This window comes from Biomphalaria glabrata, chromosome 15 (genome assembly GCF_947242115.1).
Source record: "Biomphalaria glabrata chromosome 15, xgBioGlab47.1, whole genome shotgun sequence".
NCBI classification, from domain to species: domain Eukaryota; kingdom Metazoa; phylum Mollusca; class Gastropoda; family Planorbidae; genus Biomphalaria; species Biomphalaria glabrata.
In genome coordinates, this window is record NC_074725.1 from 14,854,834 (window position 1) to 14,876,607 (window position 21,774).

At 32.6% G+C, this 21,774-nt stretch overlaps 1 protein-coding gene across 2 annotated transcripts in view; it reads left to right on the top strand.

The window, feature by feature from the left end:
• The first annotated feature begins 367 nt into the window (after positions 1-367).
• LOC106061794 (dynein axonemal heavy chain 2-like) overlaps positions 368-21,774 on the top strand; it is a 69,904-nt gene continuing 48,497 nt past the window's right edge. For both annotated transcript variants that reach the window (XM_056011843.1, XM_056011844.1), the window contains exons 1-25: positions 368-497; positions 2,634-2,843; positions 3,906-3,935; positions 4,913-4,995; positions 6,706-7,054; positions 7,489-7,653; positions 8,825-9,063; positions 9,226-9,417; positions 9,912-10,049; positions 10,999-11,106; positions 11,625-11,830; positions 12,124-12,253; positions 13,145-13,327; positions 13,683-13,817; positions 13,902-13,981; positions 14,447-14,593; positions 15,212-15,374; positions 16,933-17,061; positions 17,458-17,624; positions 17,875-17,983; positions 18,446-18,577; positions 19,127-19,248; positions 19,421-19,510; positions 19,921-20,121; positions 20,583-20,739. In XM_056011843.1, coding sequence (XP_055867818.1) covers positions 2,657-2,843; positions 3,906-3,935; positions 4,913-4,995; positions 6,706-7,054; positions 7,489-7,653; positions 8,825-9,063; positions 9,226-9,417; positions 9,912-10,049; positions 10,999-11,106; positions 11,625-11,830; positions 12,124-12,253; positions 13,145-13,327; positions 13,683-13,817; positions 13,902-13,981; positions 14,447-14,593; positions 15,212-15,374; positions 16,933-17,061; positions 17,458-17,624; positions 17,875-17,983; positions 18,446-18,577; positions 19,127-19,248; positions 19,421-19,510; positions 19,921-20,121; positions 20,583-20,739 — 3,642 coding nt within the window. In that variant the 5' untranslated portion in view covers positions 368-497; positions 2,634-2,656. The remainder of the gene's footprint in view (positions 498-2,633; positions 2,844-3,905; positions 3,936-4,912; positions 4,996-6,705; positions 7,055-7,488; positions 7,654-8,824; positions 9,064-9,225; positions 9,418-9,911; positions 10,050-10,998; positions 11,107-11,624; positions 11,831-12,123; positions 12,254-13,144; positions 13,328-13,682; positions 13,818-13,901; positions 13,982-14,446; positions 14,594-15,211; positions 15,375-16,932; positions 17,062-17,457; positions 17,625-17,874; positions 17,984-18,445; positions 18,578-19,126; positions 19,249-19,420; positions 19,511-19,920; positions 20,122-20,582; positions 20,740-21,774) is intronic.

Sequence of the window (21,774 nt, forward strand, 5' to 3'; positions counted from 1 at the left end):
ATTAGTCCCCTTGAGATGGCTAGAGCCATGAGTGAACAATTTTTTCAATGCTTTTAAAAAGTGAGCACGGTAACACTGATAGGCTACCCCTTCCCCCGACCCCTCCCCCCCCCTTTTCTACCCCTTTTCCAACTGGTCCAGACAAAGCTAAAAGCGTGAAATTGTGCTAAACAATCTAGATCTATTACATATTTAATTACATGACTGATACAAACTAATTGATACACTTACACTTAATATAAGCTCTTTTTTTTAAAGTATTTTTTAAAATGTTTTTTTTTTTCTTGTTTTGTATTATTGTCGTCTTAACACAGTATCTTCTTCTTTCGTCCCTTTTTCACGGGGAGAAATTTTTACGTCACTTGATTGCACATGCGCTTTGGTGTGTTGTCAAGAACGCTAGTTAGCAACCAAGAAAATTTTGAATATGGCTACTTCAGCACTTGCAGAAATGTTGATATTTGTATCACAATCTAACAATGATTGGTAGACTATACGTAAGTGCTGTTGTAAAGATATTTAATGTTTAATTTCCCCTTAAAAATATAGATATCTAATAGGCCTAACTATTCTAGATCTAGAGTCTAGACTAGTCATCTAGAATATTAGATTATCATTTAGACTTAGATTTAGTGATTTAGATCTAGAATTAGAATAGTTAGAATCTAAGTTAAGTCCTAGAATCTAAGTCTTTTAGGACTTAGGCTTAGGCAGTTAGGCTTAGGGTAAGTTAGAGTTAGAACTTAGAGTAGTATTCAGTCTCAGTCAGTTAGTAATTAGAGTCTAGATTGTAGTTGAGTTAGGCTAGGGCTAGAGTTAGAGTAAGTAAGACAGTCTAGTACTAGTAGTGTAGTCTGATTAGACTTGATTTTTGATTACTTCTGATTTCATAATGATTACTAGATCTAGATTTAAGTCAAGATTCTGGATATCGGATATCGGATATCATATGAAATAATTAATTTTATTATTATTATTTTGTCAATTCAATATGATGAATATGTCATTGCATTGATATTGATTTTCAAGTTGATAAATTATAAAGTTGATTGACAATACTAATACTTGATTAGATATGGTTATTATATAAGACATAGACTCCTACTAGAGTCTAGAAGTCTAGATTACTTTAGAACAACTCCTAGATTTGACTAAATTTACTAGATTATTCAATCAATCATTATTCATGATTATTTACATATATATTGACTAGAATCTGCCCTATCTACTATTATAATCTAGATATAGATATACATCTATAAGCAGTCTCAATTTCAGCTTGTCAGAGTCTAGAGTAGATTGCTAAATCATTCAGGGTAATCAGAGATTGCAGCTATAGGCTATAGATCTATATAGTTATATAGATATCTAGACTATATAGATCTAAAGCCTAAGACTATAATATACTAACAGAATGATACAAATTTGAAAATTGTGACTAAGAAAATCTTGATCTATATTATAATTATAAAATATTCATATAGAGATCTATATCTAAATCAATATCTAAATCATATATTGTTAAAAAAGAACTCGCCATTAAAAGATTTCCCATCATACCAAATTTATCCTTACATAACAAGTAGCTTAGTAGATCTAGAATCTAGATCTAGAAGTAAGTTAATGTTTTAAGGAGGAAAAATGCATTATTGAAAGAAAGAATTTTGATCTAGGAGACATTGGTTCAAGTCATTCAAGTCATTTGAAGACAAAATTTAATAAAATACTCTGAAAGACACAAAGATAAAGGCACATTCCTCGTCCCATATGCTAGGACAAATTTGTACAAATACTCCTTCTTCCCTAGTGCTATTGGAGCATGGAATGGGTTGCCTGAGCTAGCCAGGAAAACCAGTGACTTGGCAGAATTTAAGTCATTGGTTAATATGCATGACTAAATGCATGACGCGTAGGACGTAATCATCTTCTTTTTGAAGTAATGTCTGTATTATATAAGATAAGATAAGATTTAGACTAGCTCTTTCTTTTTTTTTTTCATAAGGCCTGTTAAGAGTGACTTTGGTCAGTTAACATATTAATCACATATATGCAACCAGCATAGCTATTAAAAATAATTTTAGCACTCAGTAAATTTGTAAAAAATTGCATTTGTATTGCACATATTTGTTTGTTTCGATTGTTGTACATGTTTCAGAGATTCCTTCAGATTTAAAGATAATTTCATCCTAGCCCTATAACCTCTCACAGAGCAATGGTGGATAGCAGTGGGCAGTGTATGAAGCTAGTACCATCAAGAACATCTGAACAACAGTTTTGTATACCACACAACCAGGCAGCCATCTTTTATGCTCTAGCATATGCTAGGAGCGCTTATATGGTCCAAGTTCTTTTTTTGGACTTGTGGGGGGAGGAGGTATCTGATAGAAAGTTTCCCTTTATCTCTAGGTACTCAGAGATTTGAACTCGAGCCCCCTGAATTCCAAAAATTATATAACATATTCAGTCTGCTGGTTATGTATTATGCTGTAAATAAGAAAATGACAATATTGAATCAAAACCTGTGTACAATTGGATAATAATGAACCATGACCATTGCCTTGTTTATTATAAATAACTAGGTTATTATATTAGTTTCCAAATTAATAAAGCTTTTTTTTTTTTTTGTTATGCAGATGTTTTTACATAATTAGGCATCATGAGTGCTCCAAACTCTCAGCGAGACTCCCAACGAGACTCTCAGCGAGACTCTCAGCGGGATTCATCTAGATCTTCTAGAAAACATTCAAAAAAAGGATCAGGCAGAAGAAAAAGTGTGTTAAGAAAATCAGCAAGAGACAGGGATTCAGTGACCAGTGGTGAAGTCTCATCAGAAGGACTTGACTGTAATTTTTTTTTTTTCAAAATTAATTTTGATTGTAAAAATAGTTACATTCGTACAGGCCTTACAAAATCTAAAGACTTGTTGATTTGACATATTTTATAATCAACACATAAATACATTTCTAGAATATCTTGCATATTTGTTCATTAGTATTTAGTAAACATTATGTGTATTTTATTTGTTTTTTTAATTCTTTGTTTTATCAGGAAAAAAATTATAAAATTGAAACAAATTTTTTAAAATAATTGAAACATTTAATTTGATAATTACTTTTTGTTAATTTTTTTTTCCTTTACCTCAGTCCATCTTACATTTAAAATAATAAACCCTTGGAAGTTTGTCAGGTTTGGAATGTCACTTGAAGTTAACTACTTCTAGGTATAGGCCTGGACCCCTGACAGACTTATACACCCATTAACAGAATTTTAATAAATGAATAAACTTAGTATAATTAAAGAAACAAGGACACAAAATTAGAATGTTTATTACAGAAGTGAGCCAACCAACACTATTTCAAAACCAACCATCAATATTGTCACCCACACACATTATGGTTATACATGGCTGAGTTCCAGCACAACCACTAGCCTATTTCAAACTCCCTTTCAAAGCAAAAATACATTGAGCCTGTATTCCATACCCTACCTAGAGATCTAGACAAATGAGGGGTTTTAATGCTAGAATTACGGACTTACCTTCAGAGAGGAGGAACAGAAGCAGCTTTCATTGAGACCAATAATTTGAAGCCCTTTTTTATTTCATTTTAGCCTATAAATCTTTTGTAAGTAAAACAAATGGATGACTGGGGATCCCTCTAATGTAAATGTTCTTTGCCAATGAGTCTCACCATCATAAGCAACATAAGCTATAGCTTAGGGCTCCAAAGGAATATGTAGCACTGGCATATAATATCTGGACTTATTAAGAGCCCTATATCTCAAATAGCTTTGTGCCTTTTCAAGTCAAAACATAGCACTGCTCACCATTACTACTACTAGATTGTAATTTTTTTTTATTTATTTATATTACCATAGCTAATTTTTAAATTTTATTCTACTACTAGTAAACTTACCAGAGGATGGAGAAAGACTTGGTAAGTTAAAGGCTGAATATTCTTCCTTTTTTTATAGATAATATTTTAAAATTAAATTAAGCCAAGTTTGAAGAACATAATATTTAGAAAAAAGATATGTTCATATATTATCAGATTATTAGTTGGTATTGTTAATTTAAAATGGTTCTAGGTTTATATTGCACCACTTTCATCCCTTTTCTTCTAGCTGATAGTTGTATAGTAGTGTGGTATAATCTTGTCTAACAGAAACATCTGAATTAGCTTAAAATGTTTTTTTTCTCTGGCCTACAATATAGGTCTTTTGTCTTAATATTTGTATACAGTCTAATGTGTGGATAAGTGATGACAATTGGAATGTCGTAATAATAACATGTTCTTCAATTCAGTAAAATATTATTTACTAATTAAAAGGCCTAAAAATTTACATGAAATTAATACTACCCAGTTCATGCATGGTAAATCTGTAAGTAAAGTAAAAATTATCAATTCTTAGATGTAATGATTAATTAATTAAAAACTCTTTTAAAAAATGCATTATATTAATGAAGTAATACAAATTTGAACAGGGTTTATGAAAAGAAATGTTTTTTGATAGTAATAAGGAAATAATATGAAATTGTTATGTACAATACTAAATTTTGTATTGTTTGACTGTGATCCATTTATGATAGAAAATAAACAGACTTTTCTTTTTTGTAAGGAAGTCTGTAAATTGTAAAACATTATAGGCCTATATTATTAGGATTTGTACTAAAAATAAGCCAAATTAGCATTTGGTCACAAGTGAAACAAAGACAATATTTTGTTCTAGTACTTTATACACATCCATTTGTGCTTACTGTAAACTGTTATGCCTGTAGTTAATAGTTATATACATTCAAGAAATTCACTGCTAATAAAATTTAAATAAAATAATCAAAAAACAAAAACTTGCAAAATTTTTCATTTTTAAGATTGACATCTTAGCTTAACAAAAAATCTTTTCTTTGATCTAGATGAGGCAGGAGCTGAGGGTGATCATGAATCTGTCAGGTCTGAGGAGCCCCCCATTCCTGATGAACAGCCTGAGACAGATGTGGTGAGTTACAACCTTGAGTCATAGTGAGTTACAACCTTGAGTGATAGTGAGTTACAACCTTGAGTGATATGATCAAATCAGTATCATGCAAAGCTCAATTTAGTAAAGTTGCAGTGAGATTTTTGCAAAGGGGTTAAAGCAGGGTCAGCCTTAAAGATAGGCAAACTTGGCAGCCACCTAGGGCTTAGGGGTTGGTGGGGACCTCGCATGTGGGAAGCGTGGTCGAGAGACTAAGTACACTTGACTTGGCCTGGCTTACCTATGAAGGGGGCTTGAGGTTTGACACCCAACTTGAGCAGAGTTGTGTTTACTGAGCGCCTAAAGGCAACATGGAAAACCTTCTCCCAGACACTCCCTCCCCCCACTGGTCCACATATGAGATTGGACCATAGCGCTCTGAGCATGCTATAGGCATGAAAGTAGCTCTATATAGAAGCTATAATTATAGGACTAAAAATAAACTTTTTTAGAGACAAAAAAACAGCAAAACTAGGATCAAATTTGAAACATAGCAAAACTCTGTTGCTCTCTACTTTCTAGGCTAGCTCTAAGTTTTTACCAAGACTCTAGGTTTATTAAACACAGTTTAGATTTACTTGTTAATCAATGTTAGAAGACCTTTTGATGAAAATGTCAAGATGTTATTTTGAGTCTAGTGCATCAAAAGGCAAACAAAAAGTGGATGGCCATAAAGAAGTGGTCAAGGAATCTGCTAATTTGCAGGATAAAGGCTTGAACATGGTCACAGAAGGTACAGACTAAGCAATGATGAGGCTTATGGTCATCTTCAAGTAGTAATAAAGAACGTGTTGTAAACATATTGTGTGATTTCTATATAGGTACAGATATATGTTTTTAATAGATTAGGTAATTTTATTTTTCCATTTTTTTTTCGTTTTTTTATTTTCAATTTACATTTTGGCCCACCAAATTCACTTTGCCTAAGGCCTACAATTACATGGCTGGCCTTTGTTAAAGGTTAAAACATAAATGTGACGCTGAAAAAGATTCCTTTCAGTTGTTAAACATGATTTAATTGCTTCATATTTAGTAGTAGATCCTTGTTAATGTTATGCTGACTAAAACAAGGCTGTTAGTACTTATTTTTTTAAAAGTCACAAGGATGCAAGATAATGTAATTCATATTTCATATACTGAACTCTGCCCACCCACATCCCCAGCCATTTTGGGGGAGGTTTGGGCTAGCATGTAATAATCTTCAATTCTGAAGCAGCATCTAAGACATGTAAATTATGAAACATAAAGGCCTACTGTCCTAAATGACTAAGTTATCACATTGTTAGAAATGGTCAGTACAGGGGGAACATGTGTAGTGTTTTACTTTGTTTGAAAAACTGTTGCCTCGTTGCTTGTTAGTCTACATTTAAAATGATGTTATGGGAGGGTTTTTTTTTTTTAGTATCTGAGTAAAACGTCTCATATGCTGCAATCAAATTAATTTGATAAGTAAATTAGAAACATAAAGAATTCAGGTTTATCAAGTCACTTTGCTAATAAGGTTTTGACATTCAGGCTTAAAGAATTAAATAGACTTCATTATGACATTCACCCATCAACTACTCAATGTTCTTCATGCTGAAAGGTACTTCACCAACAGAAGTCAACTAATTTTTTTTTTATTTCGTGTCTTTTAACATACATGTCATCTTTGTGTTCTTACAAACCAAAAAGTTGTCCTTTGTTTTTCAGATTGATATGATTAAAAAAAGAATTGCACTCTCTGGTCAAAATGAAATACAATACACCGAGGAAGATGATGAAATCATTAATAAGTTTATAAGTGATAAAATGATACGCCTCCTTGTAGCCTTCAAAGACAAAGTTCGAGGCTTAGTTGTTGATTGGAATATACCATTCTACCCTGTACAGCAAATATGCTATTTCATAAAAGGGGCCAAAGCTCCAGAAATCACTAGTCAAAACTTTCTTAAGGTGGTGCAATATGGCTCTGTCAAGGGAAATCACATTGAAAGCCTGTTGAGAATCATGATGGGCATCTATGCACCAATATTTTTTGAGAACCGTTCATGGCCAGACAGTATCCTTATATAACAGTCTTTGTGTGTGTGTGTGTTTTGCTGAGATTATATTTTTAAAGTGTATGGCTGGTAGAAGTCTTGAAGAACTAATTTGTTTTGCTAAAAGTTTTTTTTTGCTAAAAGTTTTTTTTTTATACTTTTGTATTTTTACTCTGATATTAGTCTGAAATCAGTTTACTTTTATATATCAACTGGCAAGTAAAATTGAAACTGGAATTTCATCTTGGTGGTTATACTACTCAAATATGCTTGTCAACTGTAATGATTTCTTTACTATATCCATATATTGTAGTCTATTTACTTAGTAGTAACTGCTCTTTTGTGAAACCATATTTCAGACCATTAAAAAAAAAAAAGAACTATACTTTACAACCCATTTCTAGTTAAGGTTTAAATTTATTGTTTGGGATGATTTTCCTGAACTATTGTTTAGGTATCAAGAATGATTTCTCTGCTCAGCTGCACAGATTCCTAGCCACACTGACTGATACCCGCTGGAAACTAGAGGGTAAAACTGTCTTATATATTACAACTGAAGGCATGAAGTTATCTGTGGAGGAAGCAGCTAAAAACAAAGACCTTGTCCAACGTCTTGAAAGTATGTTGCATTTTTAAATAAGAAACAAACAAAATACGTAATATTTTAAAATATGTTTTCTTTTTAATTGCCTGATTCTACATACATTTTTTTTAAAAAGTTATTTGGGTATTTTGAAATGCAAAATTTTTGTAAAAACTATAACATTGTTTTTATCATATCACTCCATCTGTCTGTATGGTCAAAAAGTTTTACATGTTATATTTCCCATTTCTCATTCTCAGATCAATTATTCAACACATAAATCAATAAAAAAATTGACCAATTAGTTAATCAATTACTCCTAATTAATTAAGTTTGTTTGATATGAAAAATTTACTAATTTAAGGTAGCAATAAATAAGCCTTGCAGTAATGAGATCTATGTCATTGAAAGTTGCTTTTCCCCCAAAGGGCTAATGCAATTCTTATTAACATGCAAGATAACAGATAAGGGAAATTAGCAAGACCAGGAGAGTGATGCATACAGTTAGGATTGATTCAAAATAGTTGATGTAATTTTACTTTTTAAAAAAGCATTTTTTTCTGTTTAACTTGTTTGATGAAATGAACCCCCCCCCCACACACACACACAGGGAGGGTCTAAGTCAGTAAGAATAGCACACTAGGTTTTTGAAATAAGACTTTTTAATAGCAGGAAAATGCACTGTAGATGCCTCTGAATATGCATTTTGTTGGCATTCAATACCAGAAATAGTGCTCTTGGCGGCAGGGCAGCGCGCTAGGGGGAGCTCCTAGCGCTCCCCCCAGACCCCTATGCTAGCAATGGCTGGGAGTCAACAATTTTTCCACTAACTACAGGAATAACCAATTCTAGGGTACAATAAACGTGTTCCGAAAGAATGAATGGTCAGAATGTGATAAAGATTATGTACACACAGATACATACAAATATTTTTTTCCTCGGGGGGGGGGGGGGAAATCCCTTCCCCTAACCCCCCCCCCCAAAAAAAAAATCCTGGCTACGCCCATGTTAGGCAGAATGAATAAATTTGATAAGGATTCCACCCTTATCAAGGTTTGGTCAGTGATGTCTCTAACAGTTATTATATTTCTGCTATGACATTAATCAGCCTCCTTCCCTTCTTAACATTGAGTCATCCAGTGACCTTCACCTTTTTATACCATACTTTATCATGGTTGTATGCTATTTTCTTATTTAATATTTTCAGCCTCAATGATCCACTGGGCCAGGCAGATCAAGGAGGTGCTAAGCACACAAGATGCCTTTGAAATGGCAGAGAACTCAGGTCCACTTGATGAAATTGAGTTTTGGAAGAATCGCTGTGCTGACCTCTCAGGCATCACAACCCAGTTGGACAAACCTGGGGTCAAAAAAATTACACAAATCTTGGAATTGGCTAAATCATCCTATGTAACACCATTTTTAAAACTCTCAGGGCAAATCATTGTAAGTTGATTGTTTATCCTTTAATAATAATAAATAGATGCAAATTGAATTCTATTTCTTGGCAGTTATCATTCATTTAAAAAACAACTTTTTTTTTTCTGGTATTTGTATAGATATTGTAATTACTTTTAGTAATGGAGCTTAAAATCTGAATTATTTTAGGAAGGATCAAGGCAAGCAGAAAGCAATCTCAAATTTTTGAGTATTTTGAAAGACCCATGTTATGAATTATCTGAAATGAAGCCTAAAGATATTCCAAAACTTCTTCCAAAAATATTGAATCTCATCCGAATGATCTGGGTCAATTCTGACTTCTACAAATCCCGAGAGAGATTAACAGGCATATTGAAAAAGGTTTGCCAGATTATTTAAGATTAACAAAATATCTTTTGTTAACTTTTAAAAAGATAGAATTCTATCTTAATTTTTTTTGATAGGTCGATTCTGTTCTAATTAAAAATTAGATTTTGTGTGTGCTTTTCTGTGGTGCCTGTTATAGCATGCTCAGTATGCTATTGTTCTATTTTTGTGTGTAGTTATGTTGGATGAATAATATTGGAGAGAAAGTTTCTGTCCTGCTTTGGATGGTCAGCAAACACAACTCAGCTCAAGTCAGCTCTCAAATTTAAAAGTCATTGGCAGTTGAAAACATTCTTTGGATTCTTAAGACTAATGCATAAACATAACTAAATAAAAACTGTCTTATTGTGTAAAGTTACAAAAGAAATGTTATTCTTATTAATATAATGAAAATATAAAGCTAGTTTTATTCTTGCTTATGTGCTTATTCAGTTAAAGTATATGTCTTAAAGTGTATGGCACACTATAAATAAAATATTTCCTTGCAGATGAGCAATGAAATAATCCGGCGCTGTTCCGTAGAAATAAATTTGGACAAGATATTTGATGGCTTTGTGGTGACTGGTAAACAATCTTTGAATGACTGTATAACTTGTTGTGAGGAGTGGAAGGATATTTATGACAAGGTAGGTTAAAGTTTACTTGCAATATAAAGTGGATATATGAACAAGGTAGGTTAAAGTTTACTTGCAATACAAAGTTGATATATGAACAAGGTATGGCTGCCTGGTCGTGAGGTTTGCTCGCTGGACTGTCGTTCGGATTTATCGATGGTCGAGGGTTCAAATCCTGCCCGCTCCCATCCCCCGTCGTCCTGCGGGAGGTTTGGACTAGGAAGTAAACTATCTTCAACTCTGAAGGAACATCCGAAACATGCAAAACATTTTACAAACATTTTTTAAGGTAGGTTAAAGTTTACTTGCAATATAAAGTTGATATATGAACAAGGTAGGTTAAAGTTTACTTGCAATATAAAGTGGATATATGAACAAGGTAGGTTGAAGTTTACTTGCAATATAAAGTTGATATATGAACAAGGTAGGTTAAAGTTTACTTGCAATATAAAGTGGATATATGAACAAGGTAGGTTTAAGTTTACTTGCAATATAAAGTTGATATATGAACAAGGTAGGTTAAAGTTTACTTGCAATATAAAGTGGATATATGAACAAGGTAGGTTAAAGTTTACTTGCAATATAAAGTGGATATATGAACAAGGTAGGTTAAAGTTTACTTGCAATATAAAGTTGATATATGAACAAGGTAGGTTAAAGTTTACTTGCAATACAAAGTTGATATATGAACAAGGTTGATCCCAAATTAACTTTAAACAAAATCGTAATTAAAAAATAAAATTTATATATGTCATAGATATTTATATAAAATGCAATTTATATTATGTTTGTACATTAGGGTAGTGCTAAACTGCTAACTAGTATGAATAGCTGATGTATATCACTAAAAGTTAAAATAAGAGAACTGTCCAGTCTAAAAACCTCTGTTTTTTTTTATATTTTAGTTGATTTTTTTTAAAGCACTATTTCAATTAAATATTATCATTCATTTCTGTCTTAGATTTCCAGGCTTCATCATAAGTATTCATCTGTGGGATGGGTCTTAGACAGGAGTAGTATCTTTGCTCAAATTGATGCATTCATACAGAGGTGTAAAGACATGCTAGAGGTTTGTAGGATTCTTTTAATTATTATGATATTCAAGTTGAATGTTTAACAGAGATGTAACATTTGTAGGACTCCAGACAAGTGGAATAAGAGTATACTCATTAATGTTTTAGTTTGTGTGTGTTTAAGTAATATAATATACTGTTAGTAAAAAGCTATAAATTATGCTTGTTTGTTTGTTTGACATGTTTTGGATGTTCCTTCAAAATTGAAGATTATAATAAGCTTGTCTAAACCTCCCACTGGATGGCAGTAGGCAGGGTTTGAACCCAAGGACCATTAAAATTACAATTTAGAGCCTATACCACATGACCAGGCATCCATTATGATAGTGTTTAATAAGTTTAGTAAATTTTGAAAAGTAATAGGGTTTTATTACAATTATCCTTTTAAAACATTTGAATGTGGGGTTTATTTTCTAGGATTTTGTGGGTTTTTGTGTTTTTTGGAAGGGAGGGGAAAAATAGTAAATTTATTTGCTTTTTGCATTAACATATTTAATATCTAAAAAAAATATAGGTATGTGAGGCCCAGTCTCATTTCGCTCGACAAATTGATGGCACCAAAGCAGAAATGCCTCACTTTCCTGGCCAGAAAGGCCCAGAGATTGTTCGCAGCTTGCTAGAAGTGGAGTCCCAGTTTGAGAAGATTCTTCAAATGTTGAGAAGTCAAAAGATGACAATTTTGGATGTGAAAGCCACTTCATGGCATGACAACTACAACAAGTAAGACAAAGAAAAACCTAAGCTTAAAATGGATCCATTTTGTAACTACAATAGAGGCAATTGTCTAAGTTAAGTTCCACTTCAATATTACTGAGATCCAATTAAACTTCAACAGTCCCTTGGAATTTTAAACTTCCTTTGAAATAGCCCAATAAACAATATTTTGCTTGGAACAAATAAGATGGGAGACGTTCATATGTAAGAATGGGTTTTTCAAAACTATTTTCAAGAAAATGTTTTGTAATTAGTTGTTTTTTTTCCTATTCCAAATGTTAATTGAAATTATTCTATAGATTTCGTGCTGGTGTGAAAGATCTAGAAGTCATGATGCAGAACACAATATCTTCAGCATTTGACACAGTGAAGACAGTTGAAGGTGGTGTGGAAATGTTGGACATCTTCATGCATCTCTCCTCAAGAGAAGTCAGTTGGATTGTTGTTTTTACACTCTTACTCTTTTAGAATATTGTTTATCTACAAAAAAAGACATTTTCTACTTTTGAAAAACTTTTATTGACAAAAAATGTAAATCAGTTAAAAATAGCCTTCCATTCGATATATAAAATTAAACAACAGAAGTTAAATAATATGGTATTATTATGTGTTAGGGCACCAGGGCACTTAAGTTTCTTTATGAACAGTAACACTGTTTTACACTAATGTGTATAAGCAAAATAAGCAAAAGTGATACTAGAATTCACAAACTTAAAGTATATGTGGGAGGGAGCATTATAAACCGGGTCTTCCAAGTCAAAGTCTGTGTTGGAAAAATTATGATGCGCAGGTTAAAAAATTAACAAAAAATGAGGGTTCCTGAGAAAGAGAGAGAGAAGGAAAGAGAGTGGGTTATTTAATTTCATTGTATCACATATACTAATGCAAAAAAATATGCAGAAATGTGGACCGTTTATTGAAATTTAAAAATTGAAAAGGAGGGAATGTTCCAGCTAAAATGTTAACATGTTTTGGATGTTCCTTCAGAGTTAAAGATAGTTTACTTCCTAGTCCAAACCTCCCGCAGGATGATGGGGGATGGGAGCAGGCAGGGTTTGAACCTTGGACCATCTATAAATCCAAACGACAGTCCAGTGTGCAAACTGCACGACCAGGCAGCCATCCTATAATAAGCTATAATAAACAATATAAATCATGGGAACAATCAACAGGCTTAGTTTGTCTATAATGATAGTAATATATAAATCTTAGATCTGAAGTTGAATTTAAAAAGTAATTTTTCTTATATTTAAAAAGAACTGTTTTTCGCTTTCATTTTAAGGATTTTTTTAAAGGGATGTATTTATTCCATTTATTTAGGCTGTCAGACGAACCATTGATAAGAAGACTGTGGAAGTTTACAACTTATTCAATGAAGAGCTGAATGCAGTGAAGAGAGAGCTGACCACCAAAGAACATGACCTAACCCCATCCCACCCCAAGTTTGCAGGTTCAGCTCACTGGGCCAGACTTTTGAAGAACAGAGTACAGAAGGGAATGAATGTAAGTCTTAGCTGCGCAAACAGTGTTTTTCTTTACCATGTTTTCTTTGATTAACTCTTACACCTTATTTAATTAACTCTAACCCTTTATTTAAATAGCTTGAGCAATTATTTTATAAGCTTTACAAATAAATGGAAATATTTTAAAAAAAATTGTGTGCCTGTTAATTTTGATGACTTAACAGGAAACATTTTTTCCTTTATGATTGTGAAAGTTTATAATGATTGTCTTTCTGCTATTTTGCCATAGAATGACCATTACTTGCAGGCATTAGATAGAGCTGAAAAAAACATTTAACTCTTTACTTGCAGGCATTAGATAGAGCTGACAAAAACATTTAACTCTTTACTTGCAGGCATTAGATAGAGCACACTTCTTGCCTCAAATCGGGTCAGGTGAAGAGGTTAGAATCCAATTTCGAGCTTTGGTGTCTGCACTAGATGAGTACATGAGAAAAACTTATTATGAGTGGACTCTGACAGTGGATAAGGTTTGCCTTTTTTTTTTGCAATTGTGTTTTTTTTCATTTGTTTTGTTTGTGAAGAATTCTAATGAATATCTTCTCTTGAATTAGGAGCCTCTGAAATTGTTGGACACACCATTAATGTGCCGCAGTCATGAGAGACCCCCAATGCTAGACTTGAACTTCCACAAGTAAGTTAACTATAGCACATACTGATGTCTTTTAGATGGTATATAGAAAATGTATTTTAAGTTTAATACAGACTTGTTTAGTATATTAGAAAAGCAAGTTTTTAACTCTGTGACACAAGTCAAATTTCTAAGTAAACAATATTTAAAACTTCTATAATACCAGCATACCAGTTTATTAGAATTTGATGACACCAATAGTTTGTTTGTATTTTTTTTTTAAGAAGATGTGATTAATATTTGAAACATTTTATATATATATTTTTTTTTAAAGTTACCTTATTAGTATATTATGTTAAATTTTGTATAAGTAAATCTATGTGCCTGACTTTTTTTTATCCTAATAATGTATGATGATATCTCTACACTTTTAAGTATTTGTAAATTAATTATTCTAATTTTTAAGAGTTCTTATACTCAGCCTCGATTGAGAATTTACATTAATAAGTCATTGTGTGTTGTTTGCAGACAGTTGCTGAAGATATTCCAAGAGGTGTATTACTGGGAGAGACTTGTATTTGAAGTACCCCACTATGTGGTAGAGGTGTACTCCAAGAAAGATGATCTGAGATACTTAAGAGAAAATGTGCTTCTGGTGATCAGAGACTACAACAGGTTATCTCCCATTTTAAAAAATATTTCTATTTTTAACATTCTTAACTTGCAACAGTGGGGAAAAAAACAAACAACCATATCACTAAAAAGCTGTTAATATATGGGATGAAATGTCTGAAAATGATAGAAAAACAAATAGAACACTTTTATAACAAGACTTCATAGCAGCAGTTTGACTGAGATGTTGGCTGTAGTATGATGAAATGCCTAGGGCATAATAATCTTCTTTTTTGAATTGACAACTGTAATCTATAGCTAAGAGAGTCAAACTATAGGCTGCTTGTCAGAGTTCTTGAGTTGGACATTCACTCTGCATGCTTGTAAGTTAAGCAATTGAAACATACAGAAGTTAACATTATGCAAGTGTCCCTGCCTGTAGCAAGGTGGTGGGGACCAGAGGGATTGAGATTTCAGTCCTTCCAAACTGTTGCCACAAACATGAATAGCCAGCTCTTTTGATTGCCAGACATTAATAAACACATCTAATCAACATACTGAGCACATTAAATATGTTTTTTTTTAAAAAGGGTCTCTACTTCATATGCACTATGAAATATTTTGTTTTTATGATATACTTTTAGCTACTATATGTTAAGTAATTACTTTTGTTTTGGCTAGAATCCTTGCTGCCTTGTCACTGGAAGAAAGAGGTCTGTTTAGAGAGAGGATCAGGTTCCTTGACAAACGCATACATCCTGGCTTGACAAAACTTACCTGGGCATCCAAGGGTACAGTAGACTACTTTATTCATGAGTGCAGGACTCACTGTGAGTCAATACAGGTTAGTAGTTCTCCATTAAATAACTTGACTTTGGTGGTTCTCAGTTGTTTTTCTTAAGTTGTCAGGCAGTTGCTCTATATATGAGCATTAAGAAGAAAGAAAGAATCAGAGGCTGAATGTTTAGAGAACAATCAACTCAAAATACTGATAGTGAAAAGGATTTAGTCTTCACTTATGGATGGAAGTTTGGACTAAAGTTTCTGAACACTTAGCCTACCAAATGTTCATCTAACATAAAAGGAAAGTCAGTTTTCTAAAAAAAAAAAAGTACTCTCCTTACTTAAGTTCTGTTAAGAAATCACTAATGTAACTGTCTCACATTACCCTTGCATTAGAATCACTAATGTAACTGTCTCACATTACCCTTGCATTAGAATCACTAATGTAACGGTCTCACATTAACCTTGCATTAGAATCACTAATGTAATGGTCTCACATTACCCTTGCATTAAAATCACTAATGTAACATTCTCACATTACCCTTGCATTCAAATCACTAATGTAACATTCTCACATTACCCTTGCATTAAAATCACTAATGGAACTGTCTCACATTACCCTTGCATTCAAATCACTAATGGAACTGTCTCACATTACCCTTGCATTAAAAACACTAATGGAACTGTCTCCCATTACCCTTGCATTAAAATCACTAATGTAACTGTCTCACATTACCCTTGCATTAAAATCACTAATGGAACTGTCTCACATTACCCTTGCATTAAAATCACTAATGGAACTGTCTGACATTACCCTTGCATTAAAATCACTAATGTAACTGTCTCACATTACCCTTGCATTAAAATCACAATATTTAAGTTGACTAATTTTTTAGGGGCCTATGTATAATTTTATTTTGTTCAAGATATCTGGAACATACACTTTTGGTATGACAAAGTAGAAAACTCCAAACTCTAGGAGATGGGTGGACAGAGAACTATAGAGGTGCAGATCTAGAAAGTGGAGATGGACTGGTCACAGCGTAAGAAAAGATGGCAACAACAGAGCTAGATTAGTCTTGGATTAGAACCCTCCAGGGCACAAGACCCAAAGGAAGACCAAAGAGAACATGGCACCACAGTGTACTGGATGAATCTATAAGACAAAAAGAGCTGAGAAACCATTTAAAAAAACTAGCTAGAGACCTTGGAGTGTGTTGTGTTTTTACTGATGCCCTATGTTTCATTAGGAACACAAAGGACAGCTGAAGATGATGATGATAACCTTTTTTTTTAAGAGTAATAAAATTTGATTCCTTATTCAGATTTAAGCTTTTTGGAATGTTTTCTTGGGTTGTGCTTAAGCAACTTGGATTGTTGTCAAGTGTGAAGCTGATCATCCTAAAAATGTAAAGAAGAAAGGAACCTCTTGAACTTAGAATGTCTGTAATTGATGACACTAATGTCCATGTTGATACATTTTCCTTTCCCATACATTACTGCATTTAGTTGTTGTCAGTAATTTTTGCTATTGACACTTAGGCTGTATTTCAAAATACTCAAATGTATTGTGGATTTCTTTTTTTTCTAAAACATAATTTTGTTTATATGTCAACTAGACTGTTGTTGATGGTTACAAGCAAGCCAATCAGAACATCTCTATCATGTGTGTCAAAATAAGTGAACTTCTTTTAGTGAAGATTGATGCTCGAGTTGTTTACGAGAATTTGCAGTTCAATGAAGACCAGGTTAGTCTCGTTTTTCATTTATCTTAAATGACTCTGAAAAAGTATTAAAAATATAGATTGACATGCTTGCATAAAAGTTGGAGCACCCTGCGAAAGAATTATAATGTATTTAAACTGGGTTTTCAGACAGTTGGGCCTGAACAACACTAATGATAATAATACATATCTCAGACTAGATTTTCAGCAATTCTGAATGTAATTAAAAACTTTTTTTTAAGCTATCAAGTGATGATTCCCTTGCATCAAGTGCTGCTTCTCTTGCATCAAGTGCTGCTTCTCTTGCATCAGTATCTTGCTTTTTAATCTCAAAGAAATATACATGAATGTTTTTATTTTTTGAATGATGTCAAACATCAGTTATTAAAGATCATTAGATTATAAAATTTTATATTACAGGCAAAACACAGAGAAACGATCCAGAAGAAAATGAGGGAAACCCATGAAGCCATTGTTTCTACTCTAAGACAATCTTATGAAGTGTACAAAAATGATGGAGCTGAAGTCCAGCAGCACTGGCTAAGGTACCTGGAGAAAATGGACAAAATGTTGGAAGAGGCTTTCAGGCAAGTGTTAAGTTCAGTGCAGACTGGCATGTAAAACTTGTTTCTTAGAATTTAAAAAAAACAACAACATAACAGCTGTAAGTTAGTGTGTTGTCTTTATATGAGAAAAGAGTCCTTGTAATCACAATAAATTTCCATAAGGATAAAAAAGCAGTCTTAGTTTTGGTCTTAGTTAGCAATAGTTTAATCAGTAACAACTTGATATGCTGATGATCAGGTCATTCTTATCTCTCATCATTACTTTTTAAAGACTAAACATCAAGTGGTCACTTCAAGAGCTGTCCAAAGCTATCAATGGAGATGGCAAGTCTGCTCCTAATCCTTTGTTCAGAGTCAGGGTTGTCCTGGAGGGAGACAAGGTACTAATGAAAAAAAAAACATTGTTTGCATTTCAAGTTTATGCAGAAATTGTGTTCACTCTTTAAACCATATTTATTAATAGACTTTAATTACACAAATAGATCAAGATCTGGAAGTCATAACTGGGCTGACAAATGAAATGATAATATGAGCAACTTAATAGTTTTGATATGTGATTCTTTCCAAGCTTTACATTTTTACTGTCAGTAGCAAGGAACCCATAGCAACATCTCTTTATCATATCTACTACTTTTAGATTGAGTATACGAAAATTGGATCTTTGCTAAAGATTTTATTCTAAGTAACCTGACAAGTTATTAAAGTCTAGGTTCTTAAACTGTAGCATAATGTCCATACTAGATCCAGTAAACTATGAAATATTTTTATGAGCTATCAGTTATGCATGTTTTATAATTGTTTTTTTTTCTTGGTACTCAACACTGTGAATTCTAATATTCTAGGTTGAATTTTCACCAACACTAATTCAACTAGCCACTATAGTAGGAGACATTGGAAAGATTCATCTCATCAAAGCAATTTCAGATTTCAAACGTTTACCAGAATTGTTAAGTAAAAAGAAGTCTGGCAAAGATGTAAGTAAATATGTAGTTAACATTTTTTTTTTAATTTAATTACTTGAAGTATCCTATAATAGCAACACAACCCCCCCACACACACACACACTTCTCTAAAAAAAAAACTCCTCACTCTCTCTGTATTGAAACTAAAAGCCTTTGACTCTGTGGCAACTGACCTTTTAGGAATTGCTCCTGAGCTTATTATGTTTCTTTTATATGTTGTCAACACCTATCAGTCATTGTGTAATTGTTGAGAGGTAACTGACAATATTAAAATTTAACTAAATATTTTTAAGTTAACAATGTTTTAATAAAAAAAAGTCTATATTTTAAACATTTGAAAATGTTCAATACATTTACATTAAAATGTTACTTCAGGCTTCACACTTTTAAAAATTAACACACTACATGTGTTTCTCAATCAGTCTATCAGTGAAATGGTGTCTTAACACTACATGTTTTTCTCAATCAGTCTATCAGTGAAATAGTGTCTAACACTACATGTGTTTCTCAATCAGTCTATCAGTGAAATGGTGTCTAACTTTACATGTTTTTCTCAATCAGTCTATCAGTGAAATGGTATCTAAGGATGAAGAAATCAAGAAAATTCAGAATGTTATAAATCTTGGCATGCAAAGCAATGCACAAAATCTTCAAAATTACCTCAGCACATGGGATTCGTATAGGTAATACAATTACTTTACAAACTCGCAGCTTACAATTTTTTTTTTATTTAATAAAAAAAAATCTTAACATAGTGCTGGCAAAGAATGACAGATGCAAATCACAAGTAAAGTATACATATACATATAGAATATCAAATTATGCAAAGATTATTATTGATGATCTTCCTTGCAGAGAAATCTGGGAGATACAAAAAGATGCTTTCATTCGAAGATATCAAAAACTGAATCCTCAAAACTCATCTTTTGATGCTGATATAGCCAGGTAGTTCATTTATAATTGGTTCTATTTGTTCTGGTTATTCTAAATGTTTTACTATAATTTAAGTTATCAAAGTAAACTACTTTAAATTCTTTATTTATGTTTGTGTTAGTTAAAAAAAAAATAATTAATCGCTAAATACCTTTACAGTTACAGGTCTTTCATTAAAAGGCATATTTTAGTGATAAACTTTCAGATAAGATTTTTGAAGTATTAGGCTCCATATTTCTTTGCCATAACAATTTTTATTCTAAAATGTTTCTTTTTTTTTTGTATACCCTGCAACCAGACTATTAGATATATGTCTTTTAATTTATATTTAACAAGGTGCCATTCAGATACAATGAAGTGGCTATTATGAGTATTAATGTAGAATTAGATGTAGCATTAATGGCTAATGATGTGTCCTCCAGGTACAATGAAGTAGCTAACAATGTACAGACACAGGAAACTATTCTTAACATTCAATTTGTGCTGCTAGACTGCTCTCCCTTGAAGTTCTCCATCCTGGCCCACTGCCAAGAATGGCAGAACAAGTTCACCACACTCCTGCGTGAGATTGCCACTGCCTCTTTGATTGAGCTCACCAAATACTTGGAGGAAAACAGTGTGAAGTAAGTCTCTGGGAAAACAAGGCTCTCTGATATACATCCTGCCTATTAATTTTATAGAGTCTTTTTTTTTTTTTTTTAGGAAAAAGTTTGTTAAGTATATTAGATAGAAAATGTTTTTTGCAACTTGCAAATGATACACTATAATATCAATGTGGCAAGATTTTTAAGGCAAATGGAAGTGCAAATTTTCTAGAATCTCTTACTTTGGAGTAACTGTTGTCTATCCTAAGGGAAAAAAGACCTCTAACAGATATAGGGTAGATGTAAAGTATCAAAGTAATATGAATAGATAAATCTCATTGTCCTTCATTGAGAAATCATTTCAGTTTTGAAAAGCATCATGTTTCTTTATTTATTTCTAGTATTCTTTTATTTTTTAATGAACATTCCCCTCACCTATTTTTTTAAAACTACTACAAACCTTTAAAATGAATAACTTGTTTCAAACCTCGACTCTCCAGAGTGGCGCAACCTCCTCAAACATTGGATGAACTGGGAGAAAGTCTAAGTCTGTGGGACAAACTGAATGCAGAGATTCCTTCCTTAGAGCAGAAGTTTTCTCCCCTGAATGAGCAGTTTGTTATCCTGGAGAAGTATGAAGTGATTATACCAACTAATGTAAGAATTCAAGTCTCTTTTTAGTGTTACTAAATTATATTTGTAATAATTAAAAAGCACTTGACAACTACTTTTGATTTTCTTTCCCCTCTACATGACAACTTTCAGATAAGTTGCAGTTATATTGGAGGCATCATTTCATTTAGACACATAGTGACTGTTTAATGATGGTGTTGTTGACGGTCATTGACTTGCAGTAGCTAACTGCTGGTAGACAAACCGCTGTAGGCATATTATATTTCAATTTATTAAACTTGAAATAACTTTTTTGTGAACAAACCAAATATAACTTTTATTACAATATATGAAATGAAAAAAAAAACAACGTATATGATCAAACTCACAATAATAACACATCTTTTTTTCACTCTGGCATCCTGGAGTCTTCTGTTGTACCCATGACATCTTATGACATCTTGCATCATTCACAATGCATAGCTATCAACGAATCACTAACTTCTCACACTCACCATACAAACACACACACTCCACTTGGTTCTAAGATATTTTATTAGCAATTTAAGATGTCCACTTAGGCACACTAGGGAAATAAAAGGGTATCGTCATTGTGCTCATAATAGCCCTATTCAGCCACCCTAAGTGACATTACATCACCTGTCCTATAGTCCTCTCTTACTTATCACCTGTCCAATAGACCTCTCTTACTTGGATGGAAATATACTTTCATTATCTAACTTTTAATCTGAAGGTTTCAAGTTATATGAGTTCACACACCCACACATTCAAGTTTGATTAGGTTCTGAGTTCACACACCCACACATGTAAGTTTAATTAGGTTCTGAGCTCACACACCCACACATTCAAGTTTGATTAGGTTCTGATTTCACACCCACACATTCTAATTTAAAATATTAATATTGCATATTAATCTATGTGTTTCTTCCAAAATACTGATCTACTTTCCCTCAAACTATAAAACATTGGGACTCAGAAGACTTACTTATCACATGATATTGATATTTTTTTTTATTTCCATTTAGGTTGTGTACCTCTATTAAATGTATGAACACATTT